Raw genomic sequence first — 21,242 nt, 5'->3', positions numbered from 1 at the left:
ACTCTAGGATTTCTAATTGCTTCTCTCTTGCTAGTTCTTTTTCTGGTGCTTGGGGGCTGGGTCCCCTTCCCTCTTCCTTGATATTCCAACAACTTCCAGGACCTTACTTCTGAATTCACATAACACATTGTGTTTTAGTCTTCTCTCTCTCAATCCTTTCACTCCAAACTCAATATGCAGAGTTGATCTGATCTCCTCACAACTGTGCCACTGTGATCATTTCCCTGACACTTGAGTCATTATGCTCCAAGAGAGCCTCTACCTGTACTACCCTGCTCTTAGCTATGTATCTGAGAATTGATTTCCCTGAGTTAGTCTAGTCTTCAGGGGTGGATTGCCTCTATAGGCTGTGCCCATCCTCACTTTCTTACTGGTCCCTCATCTCTGACCAGTTCCTCCCTAAGAGGGCCTAAGTTCTGCCAGACTGAACTTCATGTTCTCTAAATGCACCCCCTTCTCTCATATCTGTCTTGAGCACCTGAATGCCTTTTCTGGTTCCTTTTCCTGACTCACACCTGTCTATCTGTTAGGTCCCAGCTGCAATGTTAGTGCCTTTTAGATAGTTCCTATGAACTCCAGGTTTTGTCAGGATTCTTTCCTTTGCCCTCAAGACATCCTGTATTTGTTTCCTCTATCACTATCATGAACTAACTGCCTGTTCTTACCTAGAGTAACCTACTCCACAGCCACATCTAGGCTGCCAATTGTCTATGCCCCGAAGACCCAAATATATATATTAAAAAAAATGGAGTTTTCTGGGGCAGTGGTGGCGCACGCCTTTAATCCCAACACTCGGGAGGCAGAGGCAGACGGATCTCTGTGAGTTCGAGGCCAGCCTGGTCTCTAGAGCAAGTGCCAGGATAGGCTCCAAAGCTACACAGAGAAACCCTGTCTTGAAAAACCAAACCAAACAAACAGCAACAACAACAACAACAAAAACATTGAGGAAGGCCATGATTTCTTCACAGTAAACCAGTGGCCAAGTTGATTCAGGATCCAAGACTTACCTTTCTTTCCTAGGCTTCTTTGCTCCCCAAGATACCATTGTGAACTTAGGATCCTTGAAGGCCTGATAAGACTTGACAAGAAGAGTATTGTTCTAGGTGCTCTTGTCCTTGAGGGACAGCAGCCATTAGCTTAGGCTCATTAGCACCTAGGGGGCTGTCCCAGGATGCCAAGGGAGCTGGTATTCAGTGACCACAGGTTAACATATCTGATGACATCCTAGTGAGACTCCCTTTTCCTTCAGAGCTATGCAGTGGGAATGATGGCCATACGTCATTCAGGGAGGGCCTGAATTCCTAAAAGGTGCTGGTGGCAGCAGTTATGGGTCCCAGGTTAATTATTTCTAATGTCATACAGAAGAGAATGTGCTGAGTGGGACCTCCCCCACTCATCCTTGGCTTCCCCAGACCTATTCTACCCATTACCGGATTGGAGTTTAAGGTTATTTCACTATCCCTCAGCCTTTGAACAACCATTGTGCTCCAGTATCACGGGAACTCTCCGCTGAGAATTCAGGGTCCCACCTTGGGTCTTTGATACTGCTGTGTCCTCTGCCTGCCCTCAGTAAACAGAACCAAATTTCTCTGTAAGTGAACAAAAAGTGCCAAAGAGGATGCCACTTGGCACTTAGGAGGTGCCCCTTCTACCTTAACAAATTTACTAAGCAAACAACCAAAAATAAATACAAAGGATCCATCCTTTTTTTTTTCTTGTGACTCTGTTCACCAAACTACTTTCCTTGAACTGACTTCTTTAGAATAGCCACCCAAATCTCTGCCATTGCTCCCCTCCCAAAGCTGCTTCTTTGTCACTTAATACAAATGTGATGGCATGCTCAATGATTACTTGCTGCGTTGTGAGTGGCTAGAAGCCTGTGCCCTGAGATATTTTTTTTCCGCTCTTGCCTTGTCTAGACCATGCCATCTTGGTTGTTTGTTTCAGACGGCCCAGATGTGCAGCATCTCTCGTCTGAGCTGCCAGGATTCACTTGCTCTCTCTAGTCTTTCTTGCTGCTGTTTTTCTCTGAATTTTTAGCATGGAACAGTGGCTTGACAGCTTCACACTAAAGTGGAAAACTTTCCCTGAGAGCCCTCCTTGCTTCCTTCCTGGAATCTGCTTACTTCCATCTCCCTGGCCTATAAAGCCCATGACTCATTAGGCAGCCAGGAGTGCCTTCTCCACTGGGATTTCTCACAGGAAACCTGAGAGCAGCTCAGGCACTGCTGTTTTCACACTGCCCACACTTGGCCCTGGCTTTTCTTATCTAAAACCCTGATTTGTTCTATCACAAGAGGCAGCAGAGTTGTTAGTTTTTCCCTAGATTTGGGCACCCTCATTAAAACAGGGCTTTGTATCCAAGGGGCCCAGAATGGAGCTTCTGCAGAACTTTAAAACTCTCCCAGTTTCAAAATCCTACAAATCATGAAACCATCTTTGTTTCGGTGTCTGCATAATGACAGTCTTTGGATCTCCCTAGAAATCTAGAAAACTATAGGATTTGTATACAAACACACACTTTGAGAGAATCTATGACAGCTGGGTGAGGAGTAGGGTGGGATTTTGATAGAATTGACAGATGGGGTTCATATCTGAATGGAATGTGCAGTATCTCAGCAAATGTTTGAAAGGCTGGAGGAGTGTTTGTGTTGAATTCCTGAGGGTTGTCAAAGGCCCAGTAGAATTTTAAAAATGCTTTATTGTTGCTGTTTTGTTGACAGGGTCTTGTTACGTACACAGTACAGGCTGGCCAGGAACTCACTATATTGCCCAGGATGGTCTCAAATTCCTGGCAATCTTTCTATCTCAGCCTCCCAAGTGCTGGGATTACAGATGTGTGCTCCATGCCCAGCTAAACATATGTTTTACAAATATATTGGTGAAAGAAGGCAAAGTTATGAATGTGGTTAATGAATTAAGTAGGCTTAAATGAAGTTTGAAAAATCACCTTTAGAGTTCACTCTTTTTCCTTTTTTGTTTTTTTGAGACAGGGTTTCTCTGTGTAACAGCCCTAGCTGTCCTGTAACTCACTCTGAAGACCAGGCTGACCTTGAACTCACAGAGATCTGCTTGTCTCTGCCTGCTAGGTGCTGGGATTAAAGGTATGAACCAACCATAGCCTGGCTTAGAAGTTACTTGTTTCTTCTTCATTAGAACACCCTGTAACAATAACCATCAGTTTCTTCTCCAGCCCTATTTTTATTTCAGAAAATTTTTACTAAGTCTCTCAAATAGGCCTTGAATTTTTTTTTTCCCCGAGACAGGGTTGCTCTATAGCTTTGGAGGCTGTCCTGGAACTAGCTCTTGTAGCCCAGGCTGGTCTCAAACTCACTGAGATCCGCCTGCCTCTGCCTCTTGAGTGCTGGGATTAAAGGTGTGTGCCACCACCACCCACCCCAGCTTTGAACTTTTAATCCTCCTCGTTTAGCCTCCAAGTAGTTGGGATTACATGTGCACATCACCACTTTTGGCAATGCTTTTAATATGTTTCAGAGCTATCATTCCTCAGCCATTAGACTCATTTACTCACGTGAATCAAGCCAGACTGGGGAGGCTGAAGCAAGAAAACTGCTATGAGCTAGAGGCCAGCCTTGGTTACATAGTGAGTGCTGGGCTAGCCGTGGTTATATAGCAAAATGTCTCAAACAAAAATCCCAAAAACAATGACAGCAAAGTTGTCAGAATCACTTATGCCAAACCCTAACAAAATGAAGGAGACCATGAGGTAAGAGTTCTAATGTACACATGTGCTTGATAAAAACTATTTTAATGACTTCCAAAAAAAAAGAAAGAAAAGAAAAAAAACCACAACTTTGCACAAAAGTAAACACACACACACACACAACACACACACACACACACACACACACATACCACCCCACACTTCTATAAGGACACTTACCTTGAAACTGCTTCTTCAGCCTTGAACAGATGCCAACTAGTTGATGATCTTTGTAGAAAAAGTAATTATTTCAAAACTACTTATGATACTTCATCTTAAAAAATCTTTGTCCTTCCTTGTCTCTCTAGGTGTGCCTATGATTCATTATAGCATGCATAGTCTCAATTGTAATCCTCAGTTTATTCTTTTGTTGTTGTTTTGTTTTGTTTGAGACCGGGTCTCTTTATGTAGTCCTGGCTGTCCTAGAACTCCTTATTTAGACAAGTCTGGTCTCAGTCTCACAGAGATCCACCTGCCTCTACCTCCCAAGTGTTGGAATTAGAGGCCTGCACCACCACACCCAGTCTTCTGCTGCTTATTTTTAAGTATATTCACTTGCGTGGAGAACTACTTTCTGGATATTATTTCAAATTGGCTCACTTATTTTGCCTTGATCTTGAAACATTTTACCCAAGACATAGTATGCGGGAAAGTAAAGGCAGAGTGCCTAACTTAATAGCTTATGAATTTCAAGACAACAGCAGGGCATGAAACTAATCATAGACCCTTTGGAGCAAGGAGTCCATGCAATTATGAAGTTACTAAATGATGCTGAGATGCTAATTGAGCTTTGACAAACTCTTGAACCAAAGTAGAGTCTGTTCATATGAAAACTAATTATGCACCCATCCATTGTGCAATGTCTGGGTGCTTCTGACTGATGTTCATCAATTCTAGAGGAACCTCTAGATTCCAATTTAGTTCTCTGAGAAGCAGAGCTACACACACAGCCTGAAGTCATTTAGCATAGAGCTAGTTTTTGTTGTTGTCATTTTCTGAAATCTGATGAGGAACACAGAGAAGACAGAGCAGGGTGAGGGTAGAGTAGAGGGGGTGAGGATGAATGAAAAAAATAACAAAACGAATTAAAGGAGGCTTATAGGAATTCCTTCCAGTGGAATTTTATTTTGTGACCTTTCTCTCTCTTCCTTCCAGGTCTGGGCACCAGATGAACAAAAAATATAAATAAAAGGACATGGCTGCTCCTGAGGAGTTGAGGTTTTTATTATACATAAAAGGGAGAGAGAGTACAGGCAGAGACAGAGGCATCTGGAAGAGTGCAGAAGACTGAACCAGGCCATGTGAGAGGGGTAAAGGGAGAGGGGAGAGGAAGAGACAGCAACCTGGGGCCAAGAGGTCAGGAGTGAGCTAGGAGACCAGGAGACCAAGAGGGCAAGAGAGGAGCATAGCCAAAAGGGCTGGGTTATATAGGGAAGAGAAGCTAGGGGAAGGCCAGGGACTGGAGAGGTTGTAGGTAGAGGGTACGGTGTGCCATCCAGGGTGTCTCCATAACAGGTATTGGCAATGCTGAGAGAGGCCAGCAGACAACGTCTGCTTTGATATGTTAATAGACACCTCAGCCAGTTTGTCCCAGGTTTGAGACCTAACGTGTGTGTGTGTGTGTGTGTGTGTGTGTGTGTGTGTGTGTGTGTGTGTGTAAAACAGAGACCATGTGACAGGCTATGAGGAAGTTCCAAAAGGGAAGTGCAGGTAAACATGTAGTCACAAGGGGGCGTATATTTACTTTCAATAACAAAACACTCAGAAAAAAACCTGATTATTATTACATACCTAGCATATACAAAATATTACTGACTTCGGTATAAATGTATTATAGAGCTGAGGATATAACACAATGGCAGATCATTGTCCAGCATGCCTGAGGCCCTCAGCACTACAAAGAAGGAGGAGGAGAAGAAGAAAGAAAAAAGAGCCAGTAGTGGTGGCACATGCTGTATTCATACCACTTAGGAAGTGGAAGCAGGAGAATCAGGAGTTCAAGATCATCCTTTACTATTTAGCAAGTTCAGTGTCAGCTTGGGTCACTGTGTCTCATAAGAACAACAACAACAAAGCAATGTGTACTCATTAGAGAAAATCAAAGAAGACAAACCCTTAACTACAGAGAGATGGATAGATGATAAGCAAGCATCGTGGAGATGCAATGACAGAATACTTAATTTTATTTTTTTTAGATTAGTGTGTGTGTGTGTGTGTGTGTGTGTATGTGTGTGTAGGTGGGAATGTACAGGTGCCTGAAGAATCCAGAAAAGGCACCTAGGAGCTAGAGTTGTAGGTGGATGTGAGCCTTGAAGTGTGGGTGCTGAGAGGAAACTTAGGTCCTTTGAAAGAGCAGTATGTGCTCTTAACCACTGTGCCATTGCCATTTCTCCAGCTCTAATTCAGTTTATGAAAGGATCTAGATAGTAGGCATAAAAAAAAGTTTACTCAGCCGGCATTGGTGGTGCACACCTTTAATCCCAGCACTTGGGAGGCAGAGGCAGGCGGATCTCTGTGAGTTTGAGGCCAGTCTCCAGAGTGAGTGCCAGGATAGGCTCCAAAGCTACACAGAGAAACCCTGTCTCGAAAAACCAAAAAAAAAAAAAAAAAATTTACTCTTTGCCAGTTGATGGTGGTGCACACCTTTAATCCCAGCACTCGGGAGGCAGAGGCAGGTGGATCTCTGTGAGTTTAAGGCCAGCCAGTCTGGTCTACAAAAGCTAGTTCCAGGACAGGCTCCAAAGCTACACAGAGAAACACTGTCTCAAAAAACCAAAGCTGCCTTTATTGACTGTGTCCTGCTCCTGGGAAAGGTGGGATTAATATCCAAGCATGAAGGAGCTCATTAAACTTAATAAAATTCTGCAAAGAACGGACAGCTGAGAAATGTTAGTCTTATCAATATGTGCAGTGGTGCTGTAACCCTGTATTGACTGTGGATGGAAGGATGTCCTCAGATTTCCCCCATGCACTCACACACAGACACAAACATGCACTATTTATTGTCTCTGACACTAGCTGCTTACACCCTGTAAAGGGGCTGGGTCCAGTGAGATAAAATAAATAGGAGTGGGTTTTTCATTTTTCCTTTTACACATAAGAAGTCATTTCCTGCCTTCAGGTTCCTGCCTTGACTTTCCTGGATGATGGACTATAAGCTGTAAGCTATAAGCTGAAATAAACCTTTTCCTCCCAAAGTTGCTTTTCATCATGGACTTTATCATAGCAATAGAAACCCTAACTAAGATAGGTACTTAGATGAGGTACGAACCCCAAATCTTCATACTTTAAAATACCACATCTTTCCTTAGGCCTTTCTCCCAAAAGCCCCAGAGAAAGGAATCATGTTTGTCCCTCCTGAACATACCAACAGCTTTTGCTAAAGCCTTGGGGAGAGGGACTCTTGTCTCTATCCCACATTTCTGTCTGCATACCTCCTTTAAAGATCCGATTCCTTTGTAATCCACAGATTTCAGCTTTAACAGTCAGTGGGGAACTGAGAGACACTGTGCCCATTGTCCTATTGTGCCCCTCGAGAGCCCTAGTGACAGATGAAACCAAAGGCTAGAACTGGAACAGTAACTGCTGGCATTGTTCCTGCCTGCAAGCTGGTGTTTGCCACCTGATACCTTGATGGGACCCAAGCACAGGTAAGAGTCTGCCAAGCCCAGGATGTGATTGAGGTGGTGTGGAGACTTGTATGGCCCAGGGTCAATCTCACCTCCTTTTCTCCAGTAGCTCTGGGACACAGACCATTGCAGATCCTTCATTTTGGTGAGGACAAAGCCAATCCTGCTGTTCTTGCTATGATCACTCTTATATCCCTGATACCTTGTTGATTCAGGCTTAAACTGGCTTCCATGTGGGCATGAACCTGACAATTTCTGAAACTCATCTAAGTATACAGCCTGTCTCCTACAGTTCAGAGTATATAAATCTCTGATATGTTCAGGTAATTGGAAGGAGGACATGGTGAGAAGAGAAACCCTTTTACAGTAGATGTCAGGCACCAAAGCCCTCAGGCTTTAGGCCAGAGTATAAGAGTTACTGTGAGAAAGGGGATGGGCTGTTAAACCAGAAGCAGAAGCCTAGGGAATCATGTTTGGAGAGCAGGTTAGATTCTAAAACCAGCATTGATTTATTTTCAGAAATGTCATAAACTTTGCATTCATTCAGCTAGTCAAGTGCAGTTACTGCTTTTGAGAGACAAAGGCCTATCCCTGTTAGTCAACAGGGTGACACTGTTGAGGGTTTTATCCTTGGATGCAGAGATAGCAACCAAAATATAGCTGTCTACTGGATCAGCTTTCGATCAGAGTTCCTTCCTCACACTTGCCTGTGATGTCTATTCTTGGTTGTCAACTTGATTACATCTGGAATTAACTAAAACCTCCCAAATGGAGGGCATACCTGTGAGGGATTTCTGATTAGTTTGAAGTGAGAAGATCTATTTCTAACTGGATCTTTGAGGTAAGAAGACATACCTTTAATCCAGATCTAATTGGGGCCATGCCGTCTGTTGGAAGCCCATATAAAGACATAGAAGAAGGAAGATTTTGCTCTTTGCTGACTTGCTTTCACCTTGCTGGCAAATCCACTCCTTCACTGGCATTAGAGCCCATTTCTTCAGGATTCCAGTGAATACTGAAGACTAGCTCAGACACCCAGCCTCGTGGACTGATCAACTACTAGATTCTTGGACTTTCCATTCATAGCTAATCACTTTTGGATTAGCTGGACTACAATAATATATATGTAAATGTATATGTATATATACATGGACACACACACACACACACACACACACACATATACAGGGAGGGGAGGGCAGAGAGAGATTCATTCATTCCATAAATTCTGTTACTCTGGAGAACTCTGACTTCAACCCCAAGGACCTCAGGCAAGGGAGGGGATTTGAGTAGGCCCAGGCAATGGAAGGAATCTGGTCCAGTTCCCCTGACATCTGCTTCCTTGCTGAGTCATATAAACTTTTCTGTAAAATGAGACTTATCATCTGCTAGGCTGCCAGGATCAGAGACTATTGTTGTCAAGGCTTCTTTCCTTCTTGTCTAGTCATTCCCCTGTCCTAGGCCTTCAAGAACTGATGAGAAACACTGACTGAATCCACCATCTCCCAAAGAATGGAATTCTTTTTTTGTGGGGGGGGGAGGGTTTCGAGACAGAGTTTCCCTGTGTAGCTTTGGAGCCTATCCTGGCACTCACTCTGGAGACCAGGCTGGCCTCGAACTCACAGAGATCCGCCTGCCTCTGCCTCCTGAGTGTTGGGATTAAAGGAGTGCGCCACCAACGCCCGGCAAGAATGGAATTCTTTAATCATAACAACTTGAGAGGCAGAGACAGGTGGATCTCTGAGAGTTCAAGGCCAGCTTGGTCTACAGAGGGAGTTCCAGGATATCCTCCAAAAGCTACAGAGAAACCCTGTGTTGAAAAACCAATAAATAAAAAATTAAAATTAAAAAATTAAAAAAACAGAACCAAAAGCTGAGTATAGTGGCACATACGGAGAATGCCTGCTCTTGGGAGGCTGTGGCAGGAGGATAATACAAGTTTGAGGTCAGCCTGGACTACATATTGAGTTCTAGGCCAGTCTAAACTACAGCCTAAGACCCTGTATCAAAAATTAACAAAAGGGCTGGAGAGATGGCTCAGGGGTTAAGAGCACTGGCTGCTCTTCCAGAGGTCCTGAGTTCAATTCCCAGCAACCACATGGTGGCTCACAACCATCTATAATGTAGTCTGGTGCCCTCTTCTGGCCTGCAGGGACACATGCAGGCAGAACATGGTATACATAATAAAGAAAAAAAACTTAAAAAAAATTAACAAGAACCTCAGAGAACTAGTAGTAGTAGAAGTGCTTTTCACCACTATAATAAAATATCTGAAGCAGGACTTTTATGGGGAAAAATGCTTAGCTGGATATAATGGTGCAGCTATAATCTCAGTACTTGGGAAGCTGAGGCAGGAGGATCAGGAGTACAAGACAGTGGCAGCTACATGAGATCTGGTAGTTGATAGCTACTGAAGAGAGCGAGTTATTTTTCTTCATTGGTGTCACATGCATTCAGGCAGCACTAATCGGACTCTGGGTTATTAAAAAAAAAAAAAAAGTTTTTGAAGGGGACTTGTTAGGGAAGCTCCAGTGGTGTTCAAGGGGAATGAAAGGATATATATGATCAAAACATGTTGCATATATGTATGAAGCTATAAAAGAATAAATAAAAATTCTATTACAAACCAAAGGCTTATTTAGCTCACAATTTTAAAGGCTGAAGAGACTATGTGGCAAATTGCAGACTTGGCAAGAGTCCAGTGACAGATGGCCGAGTACAGGCTAGGCCACACAGTCACCTTTCCAATATGTGAGGACTCAGGCATTACGCTGGCCTGCCCCTGTCACCTGGCAGAATGCACTCAGGCAGCCCAGGGTTCCGTTGTTGTGTAGTCTGCACACAGGTGCAAAGGACCCCTTTAAAGAAAGACCCTGCCCACTTATGCTCTCTTTCCCACTCTTTCCTGCTGTTCCCCTGGGGCAGACAGACTGTTCTGTCTCCTTCTTCTCTTCTGTCCTCTCTCTGTCTCTGTGTCTCTCTACCTCTTTTCTCTTTCCTTCCCCACCCCTCCCCCCTTTTTTTCTAATAAAATTTCTCACTTAAGCTCTGTCTGCCTGGCATGTTTGTCCCCCACCTCAGTCAACATTGCCAGCCATGGACTCCACCAAGATTCACCTTGAGCTTTATCATAACACAATAGGCAGTGGGGACCTGAGTGGAGCCCCGCTTGTCCCTTTTCTAAGAAATCAATGGCAGGGAACTTACAGGTTCTTGGAAGATAGCTCCTCCATGACCTAAACCTCCAAATAGGTCCTTCTTAAAGATTCTACTATCCCTCAGTACTGCCCTCTGGGGGTTAGACTTTAACCACAAAAACCTGCGTTGGGGAGGGAGGCAAACTATACTCCAACTCTAGCTCTAAGGAAAGCAGGACACATTAGAAAGACAGAAAATATTTTTTTTTTTGTTAACTAAATTTTTTTCTTAAGATACATTTTCAGCCGGGCGTTGGTGGCGAACACCTTTAATCCCAGCACTCGGGAGGCAGAGGCAGGCGGATCTCTGTGAGTTTGAGACCAACCTGGTCTACAAGAGCTAGTTCCAGGACAGCCTCCAAAAGCCACAGAGAAACCCTGTCTCAAAAAACAAAACAAAACAAAAATACATTTTCACAATGAAAAAAAAAAAAGGCAGAAGATTCTAATTGTAACAAAAATTGAATTGAGGCTGGGGGTGGTGGCATACACCTTTTATCACAGCTCTTGGGAGGCAGACAGGCAGGCAGATCTCTGTGAGTTCAAGGTTAGCCAGAGATATATACTGAGACTCTGTCTCAAAAAATAAAATAGGGTCAGGTATGGTGGTGCACGCCTTTAATTCTAGCACTCAGGAGGAAGAGGCAGGAGGATCTCTGTGAGTTCAAGGCCAACCCGGTCTACATAGTGAGTTCCAGGCCAGCCAGTGCTACATAAAGACCCTGTCACCAAATAAATAAAAGTAAAATAAATTGAATTAAATCAAAGATTGCTTATTTTCAAAAATTAATATAGGTAGGGACGGGAGAGAAGACTCAGTGGTCAGAGCACTGGTGCAAGTGTGAGGACCAAAGTTTAGATGCTAAAACTCATATAAATGCCAGGTTCCCATGACAACCCACCTGTAATTTTAGTGCTTGGAAGGCAGAGACATGGGATCCACAGAGTAATCTGGCTAGCTAAACTAGTGTGTGGGTGAGCTCTGGGTTCAGTTGAGAGACTGCCTCAAGGAATAAGGTGGAGGGTGATCAAGGAGGAGTACAACTTTGGGCCTGCATGGGCACATGCACACCTAGAAAAGTTACTCTACCTCTATCAATCTATTGATCTATCTATTATAGATCGATAGATAGATATAGATATATGTATACACAGGGAATTATGTCAAGTAATTCAAGCCATGTTTAGGGCAACACTGGAGGGCAAAGGGGATTGGAGTGGCAAAGGGTGTAAACATGTTGATTTTCTCCCCTGGACTCTACTTGCACTTATGGATGATACTGGTTTCTATGGCAGCAGATTTTCTGCGCCCATGAATACTCACAGAAGTTGTACAATGGAGTGATGGCTACAGATGCTTGCTGATGACTCACTAGCTGAACCTTGGAGGATGGCTGGCTTCCCAGTTAAAGTTGAAACAGAAAAAGTTAACTATTCATTGGGCTGGACCTTTGGGAGAGAACCAGGTTTGAGACAGAGTATGTGTTAAGCAGTGTTAACCATACTGAGTAGTAAACAGTGTGTCAGTTATGAATCCAAGGAACTTATACTGCCCCAGCCCTCCCTAACTCCTACTCAAGTTTCATGACCAAAGAAAGGTCTCCTCCCCTAGGAAGCCTTCCCTGAGGTGAGTGCCCAAACTGGACCAACAGGTCCTTGGACATTCTTGAGTCAAAGTACTTAGCCTGTTGAAGTTTGTTTGAGACAGGGTCTCTCTATATAGTCCTCACTGTTGAGGTTGGCCTTGAACTCACAGAGAGATCTGCCTGCATCTGCCTCCTGGGGTTAAAGGCATACCTAGACACTTAGCTTTAAAATAACAACAGTATTTTATAATGTAGCTTAGACTGGCCTCAAGTCATGACCTCTCTCCTACTTGCAGCATTACAGATATGTGCGTCTGCACATGACTTATGTCACTATTTTATTAACATTTTATTTATTATGTATACACTGTTCTGCCTGCAGGCCAGAAGAGGGCACCAGATCTCGTTATAGATGGTTGTCAACCACCATGTGGTTGCTGGGAATTGAACTCAGGACCTCTGGGAAAGCAGTCAGTGCTCTTAACCTCTGAGCCATCTCTCCAGCCCATGTCACTATTTTTTTTTATTATTATTATTTATTAGTTCTAGTTAGGGAACAAGCTTGTTTCACATGTAAGTCCCTTCTCCCTCTCCCTCCCCTCACCCCCATCCCTCCTCCCCCACCCCCAGCCTACCCCCACCCCATCCACCCACCACTCCCCAGGCAGGGTAGGGCCCTCAAAGGGGGCTCTGCAACGTCCACCAAATCTTCCTGTGCTGGTCCTGGGCCCTTCCCCATGTGTCCAGGGCCAGAGTGTAACCGTTCATGTGGGATGGGCTCTAAAAGTCCCTTCTTGCACCAGGGAAAAATACTAATCCACCACCAGAGGCTCCCTGGAGTGCAGAGGCCTCCATATTGACATCCATGTTCAGGGGTCTGGATCAGTCTTGTACTGGCCTCCTGGACAGCATCTGGGGTCCATGTGCTCTCCCTTGTTCAGGCCAACAGTTCCTGTGGGTTTCTCCAATCTGGTACAGACCCCTTCGCTCTTCATTCCTCCCTCTCTTCAACTAAATTCCCGATTTCAGCTCAGTGTATTTCTGTGGATGTCTTTCTCTGCTTCCACTGGATGAGGGCTCTAGTTCCTGGGTCGGTCAGCGGAAAGGTTCGTCACTATATTTTTAAAGTTGACATTTGTAGTGAAATATTTTCTTTTCTTTTTCTTTTTTTCCCCCGAGACTGGGTTTCTCTGTAGCTTTGGAGCCTGAACCTGGAACAGCTCTGTAGATCAGGCTGGCCTCGAACTCATAGCGATCTGCCTGCCTCTGCCTCCCAAGTTCTGGGACTAAAGGTGTGTGCTACCACCACCTGGTCCTTTTAAATTTTCTATATTTAATATTTTCAAATTATTTATGTTCAATATACAATTTTCATTTGCCATTTAGGAAGTTCTTTATTGTAAAGATAATTCTTTTATCTAATGGCAAACAACAGCTATGATAATTATCCTGGATCTCCACATTGGATGAATTCTTTCTTAAGACAGTTCCTTCTGTATTTCTGGGGTAATGTCCTGTTATTTCTGCAGTGTCTGTTGGACCCTGATGCATCAGCAGACCTGACATTTACTTCCTTTAGAATGCTGTGAAGTCAGAGAAGAGTTTGAGAGTAGTCCTGCTGATCTGAAAGCTTCTGAGGCTCCAAGTTTAGGATTGTCTCTTCTGCCAGAGAACCTTATTAACACAGCATATGGCTTTGTTAACTGAATGTCCCTGCTGGTAGACACCACCTTGCTGCGTATCACCTATCGCACTGTATTTTGATGGTTGGGTCTCTTCCACTGGACCTGACCAGGGTCATGGATTGCCCCATAGCACCATAGCCCTTGTCTGCCACTGTCCAATGGGCTGATACTCTTGTGCACATACTACCAGGTGAAGATAGCTGACCCTCAGAGTGGAAGGAGGCACTAGTGGGGACTTGAAGAACTGTCCTGAGGATAGGTACTACGTTTCCAGAGCCCCCATTCTCCTGCCTCAGTCTCCAGAGTATTGTGATTATAAGTGTGCTTCAGCTCATTGGTGCACCTTTCCAATTCACAAGCTACCCCTGCTTAACCTTTCCAGCCAGAATCTCCAGTAATAGAGGCTGAAGAAAAGATACGGGAGCCAGGCAGTGGTGGTACACTTTTTTAATTCCAGCACTTAGGAGGCAGAGGCAGGTGGATCTCTGGGCCAGCCTGGACTATGGAGCAAGTTCCAGGATAGCCAAGGCTACACACACACACACACACACACACACACACAAACAAACAAACAAACAAACAAACAAAAAACCCCAATAAATAAATAAACAAGATCTGGGAAAGCATCTCACGTACACTTCATGTACTGCTGTTCTTGAGTTCCAAGTGACACAGCTAATATATAGCCCTACTTCTTTCCCTTGTCACTCCATAGAAGACAAAGTTCAGAAGTGGGGCACCAAACTTCCAGATCATCTTCCAAACAGGTATCAATGGCAGGCCTATTCAGTGACAGCCTCATCAGTGACTTCCTATTCAGTGACTGCCTATACTATTCTCAGGGGAGAAAAAAGGGCTGCCCTTTGCTGTCCTAAAGGGTGAGTTCAGGGACTACTCCCCTAAAAGGGCTTTCCCAAGCTCCTCATGCTTCCAACCTGGGAAGGAGAAAGTAGCCCCTGAGCTCTGAGGACTGTACCCTGAGTCACCTACAGGAGAATACAATGCCAGCTGGACCCCAGCTATCAATGTCTGTCTGTGAACAGGCTTGCTATAGGCCCATTCTCTGCAGAGCACCTCTTTCCCATGAAGCTTGAACCCAAACATTAACTGATGTGTACTCCAGGTGAAGGCTCCCAGAGGGCAGTCTGTAGTTTTCACTCCTGGTGGGAGGTTTTCCTCAGGCAACCACCAATCAGAAGAGTCCATATGAACTGGCTATATCCTTACAATTCTTTCAGCTTTTCTTATTGTACTGGGGTCTCCAAGATGATTCATTCTGTATTCCTTTTCCAAATGAACATATGAATGGTTTTTTAAAATTAATTTATTTTTATTTTATTGGTGTTTTGCCTGATGTTTGTCTGTGTGAGCATGTTGGATCCTGGAGTTACAGACAGTTGTAAGCTGCCATGGTCCTCTGGAAGAGCAACCAGTGCTCTTAACCATGAGCCATCTCTCCAGCCCCATGATGATTTTTTAAAGCCAACCAAGGGGCTAAAGAGTTGTCTCAGAGGTTAAGAACATTTGATGCTTCAGCAGAGGACCCAGGTTCAGTTCCTATTTATCACCTATATGGTGGCTCACAACTATCCATAACTCCAGGTCCAGGGGATCCAAAAACACTATTCCGACCTCCTTGGGCACCAGGCATGTACATGGTGCACATACATGCATGCATGCAAAAACAACATCAAAAACCCTACCAAGAGCCTGGCGTTGGTGGCGCATGCCTTTAATCCCAGCACTCGGGAGGCAGAGGTAGGCGGATCTCTGTGAGTTCGAGGCCAGCATGGTCTACAGAGCGAGTTCCAGGACAGCCTCCAAAGCCACAGAGAAACCCTGTCTCGAAAAACCAAAAACACAACAACAAAAACCAAAAACCAAAAAAAAAAAAAAAAAAAAAAAAAAACCCTACCAAGTGTGGTGGTGAATGCCTTAATCCCAGAATTTAAGAGGTAGAGGCTGGTGGATTTCTGTGAGTTGGAGGCCTGCCTGGTCTTACATAGTAAGATTCTGTCTCAAAAAACAAAACAAACAAACAAACAAAAGGGTCCCATGGGGCCTGCTACATTCACAAATGGGAAGCCCTCACCATGTCCCCAAGTTGATGAGACCGGCGTGGGCAGAGACCTGACAACACAGGGAGGAAGGGAGCTGCCATTAACACTAATGAAGCAGGCAGGCTGAAAGCTTTTTACTCTGAAACCGTGTGCCCACCCTGGGAACAGTGCGTTCTGCTCCCTTGGTTTACAGAAACCCTAGGTGGAATAGGGCTTGGGGACAGGAACAGTGGTGGGGGTCTTAAAGAAGGGAAAGATGAGGTAGGGACAGAGGGTGTGGCTTTAGCTGGGAGAGGTTTTTTGACCTGTCTTCCAAAGAAACCTTGGGTCTAGTTTTTTACTCCACTCCTGGCTGGTGACACTCACTGGCCCTTTGGTGCCCTTGATCAAAGTTCCTGGAAGCAAAGAAAACAACATGCTATAAAGAGGCTAAGTGAACATCTGTGGGACCAGAAATTAAATTAAGATCACAGGGCCGCCTGTCTCATTATTGCTAATGGTTCTAGCCTGACCCATCCCTAGGTTCTGGTCTTATGGAAATTTTAGGGTCTGGACACCCTATTTTGTTCCCAAAATTTAATTGGTTCCTAGAGGCTTATGCCAAATTGGATAGGTACTTCTCCCAATAGTTAGGGTTCTAAGGAGAAAGCCAAACTGTGTCCCATTTTTTTCAGGGAGGGCCCCTCAAGCCCTGGCTGCAGGAAGCAGTCACGTGTGGGCCCTTTATTAGACCCTGCCATATAAGCTCAGGGCACAAGTGGCCAGCAACTCTTTAGGCAAGGATCAGCAAGCAAAGGTAAGTGCAAAGGCTAGACAGGAATTCTGACTTCCTGGGGTTATCTCTCTTGGCATTTGTAGGGTATTCTAAGGATGAGAGGAGACTTAATGGGGGGGTCTTTTCTGCTGAGCCAGGCATGCTGACTGTAATGCTGCTGAGCTGTGCCCTGCTGCTGGCATTGCCTCCCACGCTGGGGGTCCAGATGCGCTTGGCACCCCTGGAAGGCATCAGAAGGCCTGACCAGGCCCTGTTCCCAGAATTCCCAGGTGAGTATGGTCAGGGTGGGCATGTGTGGGGTGAGGACAATTGTTGGTCACAAATCTGCCTGTTCGGGCTAAGCCCTCATTCCCGAATCCCAATCCCAACCCTGGAGGTGCACACTTGGTGCATGGTGGGTGTGGCCCTCACATCCTCTGCTCCAGGTCTAAGTCTGAATGGCCCGAAGAGGACAACTGCAGATAGAACAGAAGAGGCTTTGCTGCAGAAGGCAGAAGCGTTGGCGGAGGTAACTCTTCAGGGAAAGGGATAAAGTAGCAGGTAGGCAGCATCAGATACTATCCTCTCTCCCCTCTTCTGGATCATCTAACCTGGGCAGAACTGTAGACCTTCCCTGCCCCACACTCCACTGACATCCTACTGGGCTCGGGGTGGGAGAGTTCCTGAACCTATGGTCAGACGTTCTTGTTCCTCTATGAATGCAGGTGCTAGATGCACAGAATCGCGAGACTCGTTCTCCGCGTCGCTGTGTACGGCTGCACGAGTCCTGTCTGGGACAGCAAGTACCTTGCTGCGATCCGTGCGCCACGTGCTACTGCCGCTTCTTCAATGCCTTTTGCTACTGCCGCAAGCTGGGTACTGCCACGAATCTCTGCAGCCGCACCTAATCAATGGATGTTGGGCAAAGGCAGAGTCGCGAATAAAGGACGGGACCAACCCTAAAGCTGTGGTTATTTTGAATGTGGCTGTCGAAGGGTTGTTGGTCTCACAGGAGGGTAGGGGGCGTCGTTATGCCGGAACTACACACACTACAACGATAACCTAACCTCAGGGTCTGGGCTACTCCATCTTTTGAGCCACGTCTACGGGCGATTTTTAAGGCACCAGGTCCCTGTGGGGAAAGCAGGAGGCCACACGCCAGCCTCAGAGAATCTAGGGTAACAAATGCAGGGAAAGCCGGCTTACGGGGTGTAAAGTCTAGCTGGTGGCTAAACATTGGTTTCAAACCCCCCCCCCCCCCTTTCTCTGGACCTCTGGTAATGAGACAGTCTCGGCCGCGTAAGGAACAGCACACACGCTCACCTTTACCTGGTTGGCTCCAACGGAGCCACACAGAAGTGCCTAACTCGGGGACACTAAATTGAGGGCCCCGCTCGAATCCTGCGGGTATTAGCACCACCACGCGGTCGACCTCCCGCATTGCTGCTGCTTTGCTCTCCGCCAGGCACCCAAGGCCCGCCTCGCCTTAGTGCGCAGGCGCCCCAGAGGAGGGCTTGCGCGCCAGGCTACCCGGAAGCTGGGTACATTTAAAAGCCAGCCCGGCTGTGGTCACGTGAGACGCTTTGCGTCACCTGACGTACTTGACAGCCCTCTGCGGGCGCCGTGTCAGCTGATCTCGAAGTCGGGTTGCGTGCGGGCTCATCAGGGCTCTCTGGTCCCGCCGCTCCCGCCGCCCCCGCCGCAGCCATGTCGTTCTTCCCGGAGCTTTATTTCAACGTGGACAATGGCTACTTGGAGGGATTAGTGCGCGGCCTGAAAGCCGGGGTGCTCAGCCAGGCGGACTACCTCAACCTGGTGCAGTGCGAGACTCTGGAGGGTGAGCCGCGGGTACGGGCTGTATGAGGGGCCCAGAAAGGCCAGAATGGAGGCCGCCCTGAGCCGGGAAGCGGAAACGGAGGGTCTTGAAGGCCTGCGAGGCCTCTGGGAATCCGCGAGCGGATGGCGGGCACGTCAGAAGGGAGTCTACCTGTGGTTACGGCTCTGTGCGGGGCCCAGACATAAACAAGACTTTAAAAACCGCAGTGGTTTGCCTCTGCTTAGGTTGCCTCTAACCTCGTTGAGCTAATCCTGTAATTTAGAAGGATGAGCCCCTGAGGATTGATTAGCCGGCTCGAAGTGTCCTCCTACAAACCTCTTCACCCTGGCCCAACCCAAGGCCTGCCGGGTGACAATGCATAGGGAAGTTAGGTGGAAAAGTCTCTCCCCTCCCCCAAGGTCTTTGGAATCATTGTGTTTTGGTGTTGGACTGCGTGTTGAGCCTTTCTGGGGAATTGGTAAGCCAGTTTGGTGAGAGGTTCCTCCCACCTTTGAACCGCTGGCTGTGCAGTGTCTTCCAGGTGGAATCTGAAGTTCGTGCACAAGTTATTAGCCCTAACTCCCACCCAACCCCCAGCGAGTGGGTACAGTAGTTTCCCACACAAGTGGCAGAAGCCCCCCCCCTTTTTTTTAAAGATTTTATTTTTTATTTATTACTTATACAGTCTATACAGTCTTCTGTCTGCATGCCAGCAGAGGGCACCGGATCTCATTCAAGGTGGTTGTCAGACACCATATGGTTGCTGGGAATTGAACTCCGGACCTTTGGAAGAAGGGTCAGTGTTCTTAACCGCTGCGCCATCTCTCCAGTCCTAGAAGCTCCTTTCTTAACACTAAATCTAGAGTAGCTGTTCTCAACATGTGGATGGCGACCCCCCTTGGGGTTGCCTAAAACCATAGGAAAACACAGATATTTACATTACAATTCATAACAATAGCAATGAAAATAATTTTATGATTGGGTGGTCACCACAACCTAAAGGGTCACAGCATTAAAGATTGAGAGCCACTACTCTAAATTTAGTAAAACGACTTTCAGACCCATCTGTAGCAAATTTACTAAGTTAGAGATGTCCCTAATTCCAGACCCTCCAACCTGGTGCTAGTGCAGGATGGGGATAAATGATTCCTTTGAAGAAAGATATTTATAGCTGGCAGGAGGAGGCTTGGTGATTACCCAATTTAGAAACTTTTCATCAGAACACCTCTAGAGTTAAATTGAGCTCATTCAGTTAGTATTTACCTTGAAAACTAGACCTGTCAAGTGAAAAATATTGTTAAAATAGGATACTTACTGAAGTTAAAGTGCAGTAGTAGATTTTATGATTTTAATGTTAACCTTCAAGGAAATTTGTTTACTTTCACTATATGAGTAGCAATGGGGAGGGGAGGATGCTTCAAGATGCTGGGTTGTGGGAACCAGCCACAAAACTTAGTTTGACTTCATTGTTGGAAGAGGAGAAATAGAGAGGCTGTCTGGGGCACAGCCTAATACCTAATTGGCACTTAATGTGAGTTCTGTGGATTCACTGGAACTTGAAGGTTTTTTTTCTGCTACAAAGATGTTTAGTTTTTTTCTTTGAGGAAGAGCCTTATTTGGGTAAATCTAAAGGTGAACACTATTGCCTTTTTTGGCTTCTCTTTTGGCTTTCCTTACTCCAGCTGCTGCCTGCTCCCCTGAAGAGTTTCTGGGAATCTGTGCTCCTGTGTTTCCAGCAGATACTCCATCATCAACAATAAACATACTAGGGCATTCTTCCTGCCAAACTGATAAGCAATGGGTCCCCTTGTGGAACATCATCCAGACCTTTAGGATAGCATTTAGGGACCCTTCCTCTTTCACACATACCCTTCCCTTTTATGCACAGTATACCCCAGCACAGATGTGATAGGACTTCAAAGTCCAGAAAACATGAATCTCAACCTGCCAATTCCTGGATTCCCTTAGACAAATTGTTTAACATCTCTGGACACAGAACTCAAGTCATCTGACATATAAGCAACATCCATCTCATAGAGGCTATGAAATGGCCACGGTGCTACTTCGTGTAAAACACTTAGCCCAGCACCAAGAACCCAGTAAGGGTCAAAGACAAAAGTCTGAGTTCAGTAAATGTTAGCTTATATTGTCTGTTATAATTTGCTGTTCTCTTTGCTTCCTTCTCCACCCATAAGCACTGGCCCACTACCACTTTTTTTCTCAGTGCTGTATTTGAGCCTTGTAGATACTTGGAAAGTGGTCTAAACTCTGAACTGTAGCCCCAGCCCTCTTTGTTGTTCTGTTTTCAAGACAGGTAGCCCTGACTGTCCAGGAACTTACTCTGTAGACCAGGCTGGCCTCAAACTCAGTCATCTGTTTGCTTTTGCCTCTCAAGTGCTGGGATTAAAGTGTGCACCTCCACTTCCTGACTTCCAGCCCTCTTTTTTATTTTCATTTTGAGATTGGGCCTCTCTAAGTTACACTGGCTGGCTTGTACTCTGTAGCCTAGGCTGACTTTGATATTGTGTTCCACCTTAGCCTTCTAAGTAGCTGGAATTGTTTTTGTATTTTTGTGTTTATTTTTAATTTTTTGTGCATATGTATGTGTGACATGTACATGTGAGTTTGGGTACTGTTGAGGGCCAGAGAAAGAGTTGCAGATGACTGTGAACCATGTGGATGCTGGGAATTGAAGCCAGGTTCTCTGGAAGAGCATCCAGTGCTGTTAATTGAGGCACCATCTCTTCAGCCCCTTATTTATTTATTTATTTGTTTGTTTGTTTGTTTGTTT

The 21,242-nt window shown here is 45.5% G+C and overlaps 2 protein-coding genes across 3 annotated transcripts in view; both read left to right on the top strand.

Annotated features, from left to right (window-relative positions):
• Positions 1–3,045: 3,045 nt before the first annotated feature.
• On the top strand, positions 3,046–17,599 carry Agrp (agouti related neuropeptide). 2 transcript variants are annotated; one of them, XM_035442638.1, is made up of 7 exons: positions 3,046–3,104; positions 4,880–5,025; positions 7,194–7,374; positions 16,556–16,677; positions 16,794–16,925; positions 17,082–17,164; positions 17,361–17,599. In XM_035442638.1, exons 5-7 carry the CDS (start codon positions 16,796–16,798, stop codon positions 17,541–17,543), a joined length of 396 nt encoding a protein of 131 aa, XP_035298529.1. In that variant the 5' UTR covers positions 3,046–3,104; positions 4,880–5,025; positions 7,194–7,374; positions 16,556–16,677; positions 16,794–16,795; the 3' UTR covers positions 17,544–17,599. The 2 variants fall into 2 exon arrangements, with proteins under 2 accessions (XP_035298529.1, XP_035298528.1); XM_035442637.1 differs by lacking the exon at positions 16,556–16,677 and having other exon boundaries at positions 16,794–17,164.
• A 600-nt stretch (positions 17,600–18,199) lies between these two features.
• Atp6v0d1 (ATPase H+ transporting V0 subunit d1) overlaps positions 18,200–21,242 on the top strand; it is a 43,063-nt gene continuing 40,020 nt past the window's right edge. Inside the window, exon 1 of the mRNA XM_027405834.2 lies at positions 18,200–18,472. Within this exon, the coding sequence (XP_027261635.1) occupies positions 18,343–18,472 (130 nt within the window). The 5' untranslated portion in view covers positions 18,200–18,342. The remainder of the gene's footprint in view (positions 18,473–21,242) is intronic.

The sequence above is a fragment of the Cricetulus griseus genome, chromosome 3 (assembly GCF_003668045.3).
Source record: "Cricetulus griseus strain 17A/GY chromosome 3, alternate assembly CriGri-PICRH-1.0, whole genome shotgun sequence".
Taxonomy (NCBI): Eukaryota; Metazoa; Chordata; class Mammalia; order Rodentia; family Cricetidae; genus Cricetulus; species Cricetulus griseus.
Note: the sequence above shows the minus strand (reverse complement) of the source record. Positions and strands in the feature narration are given on the sequence as shown.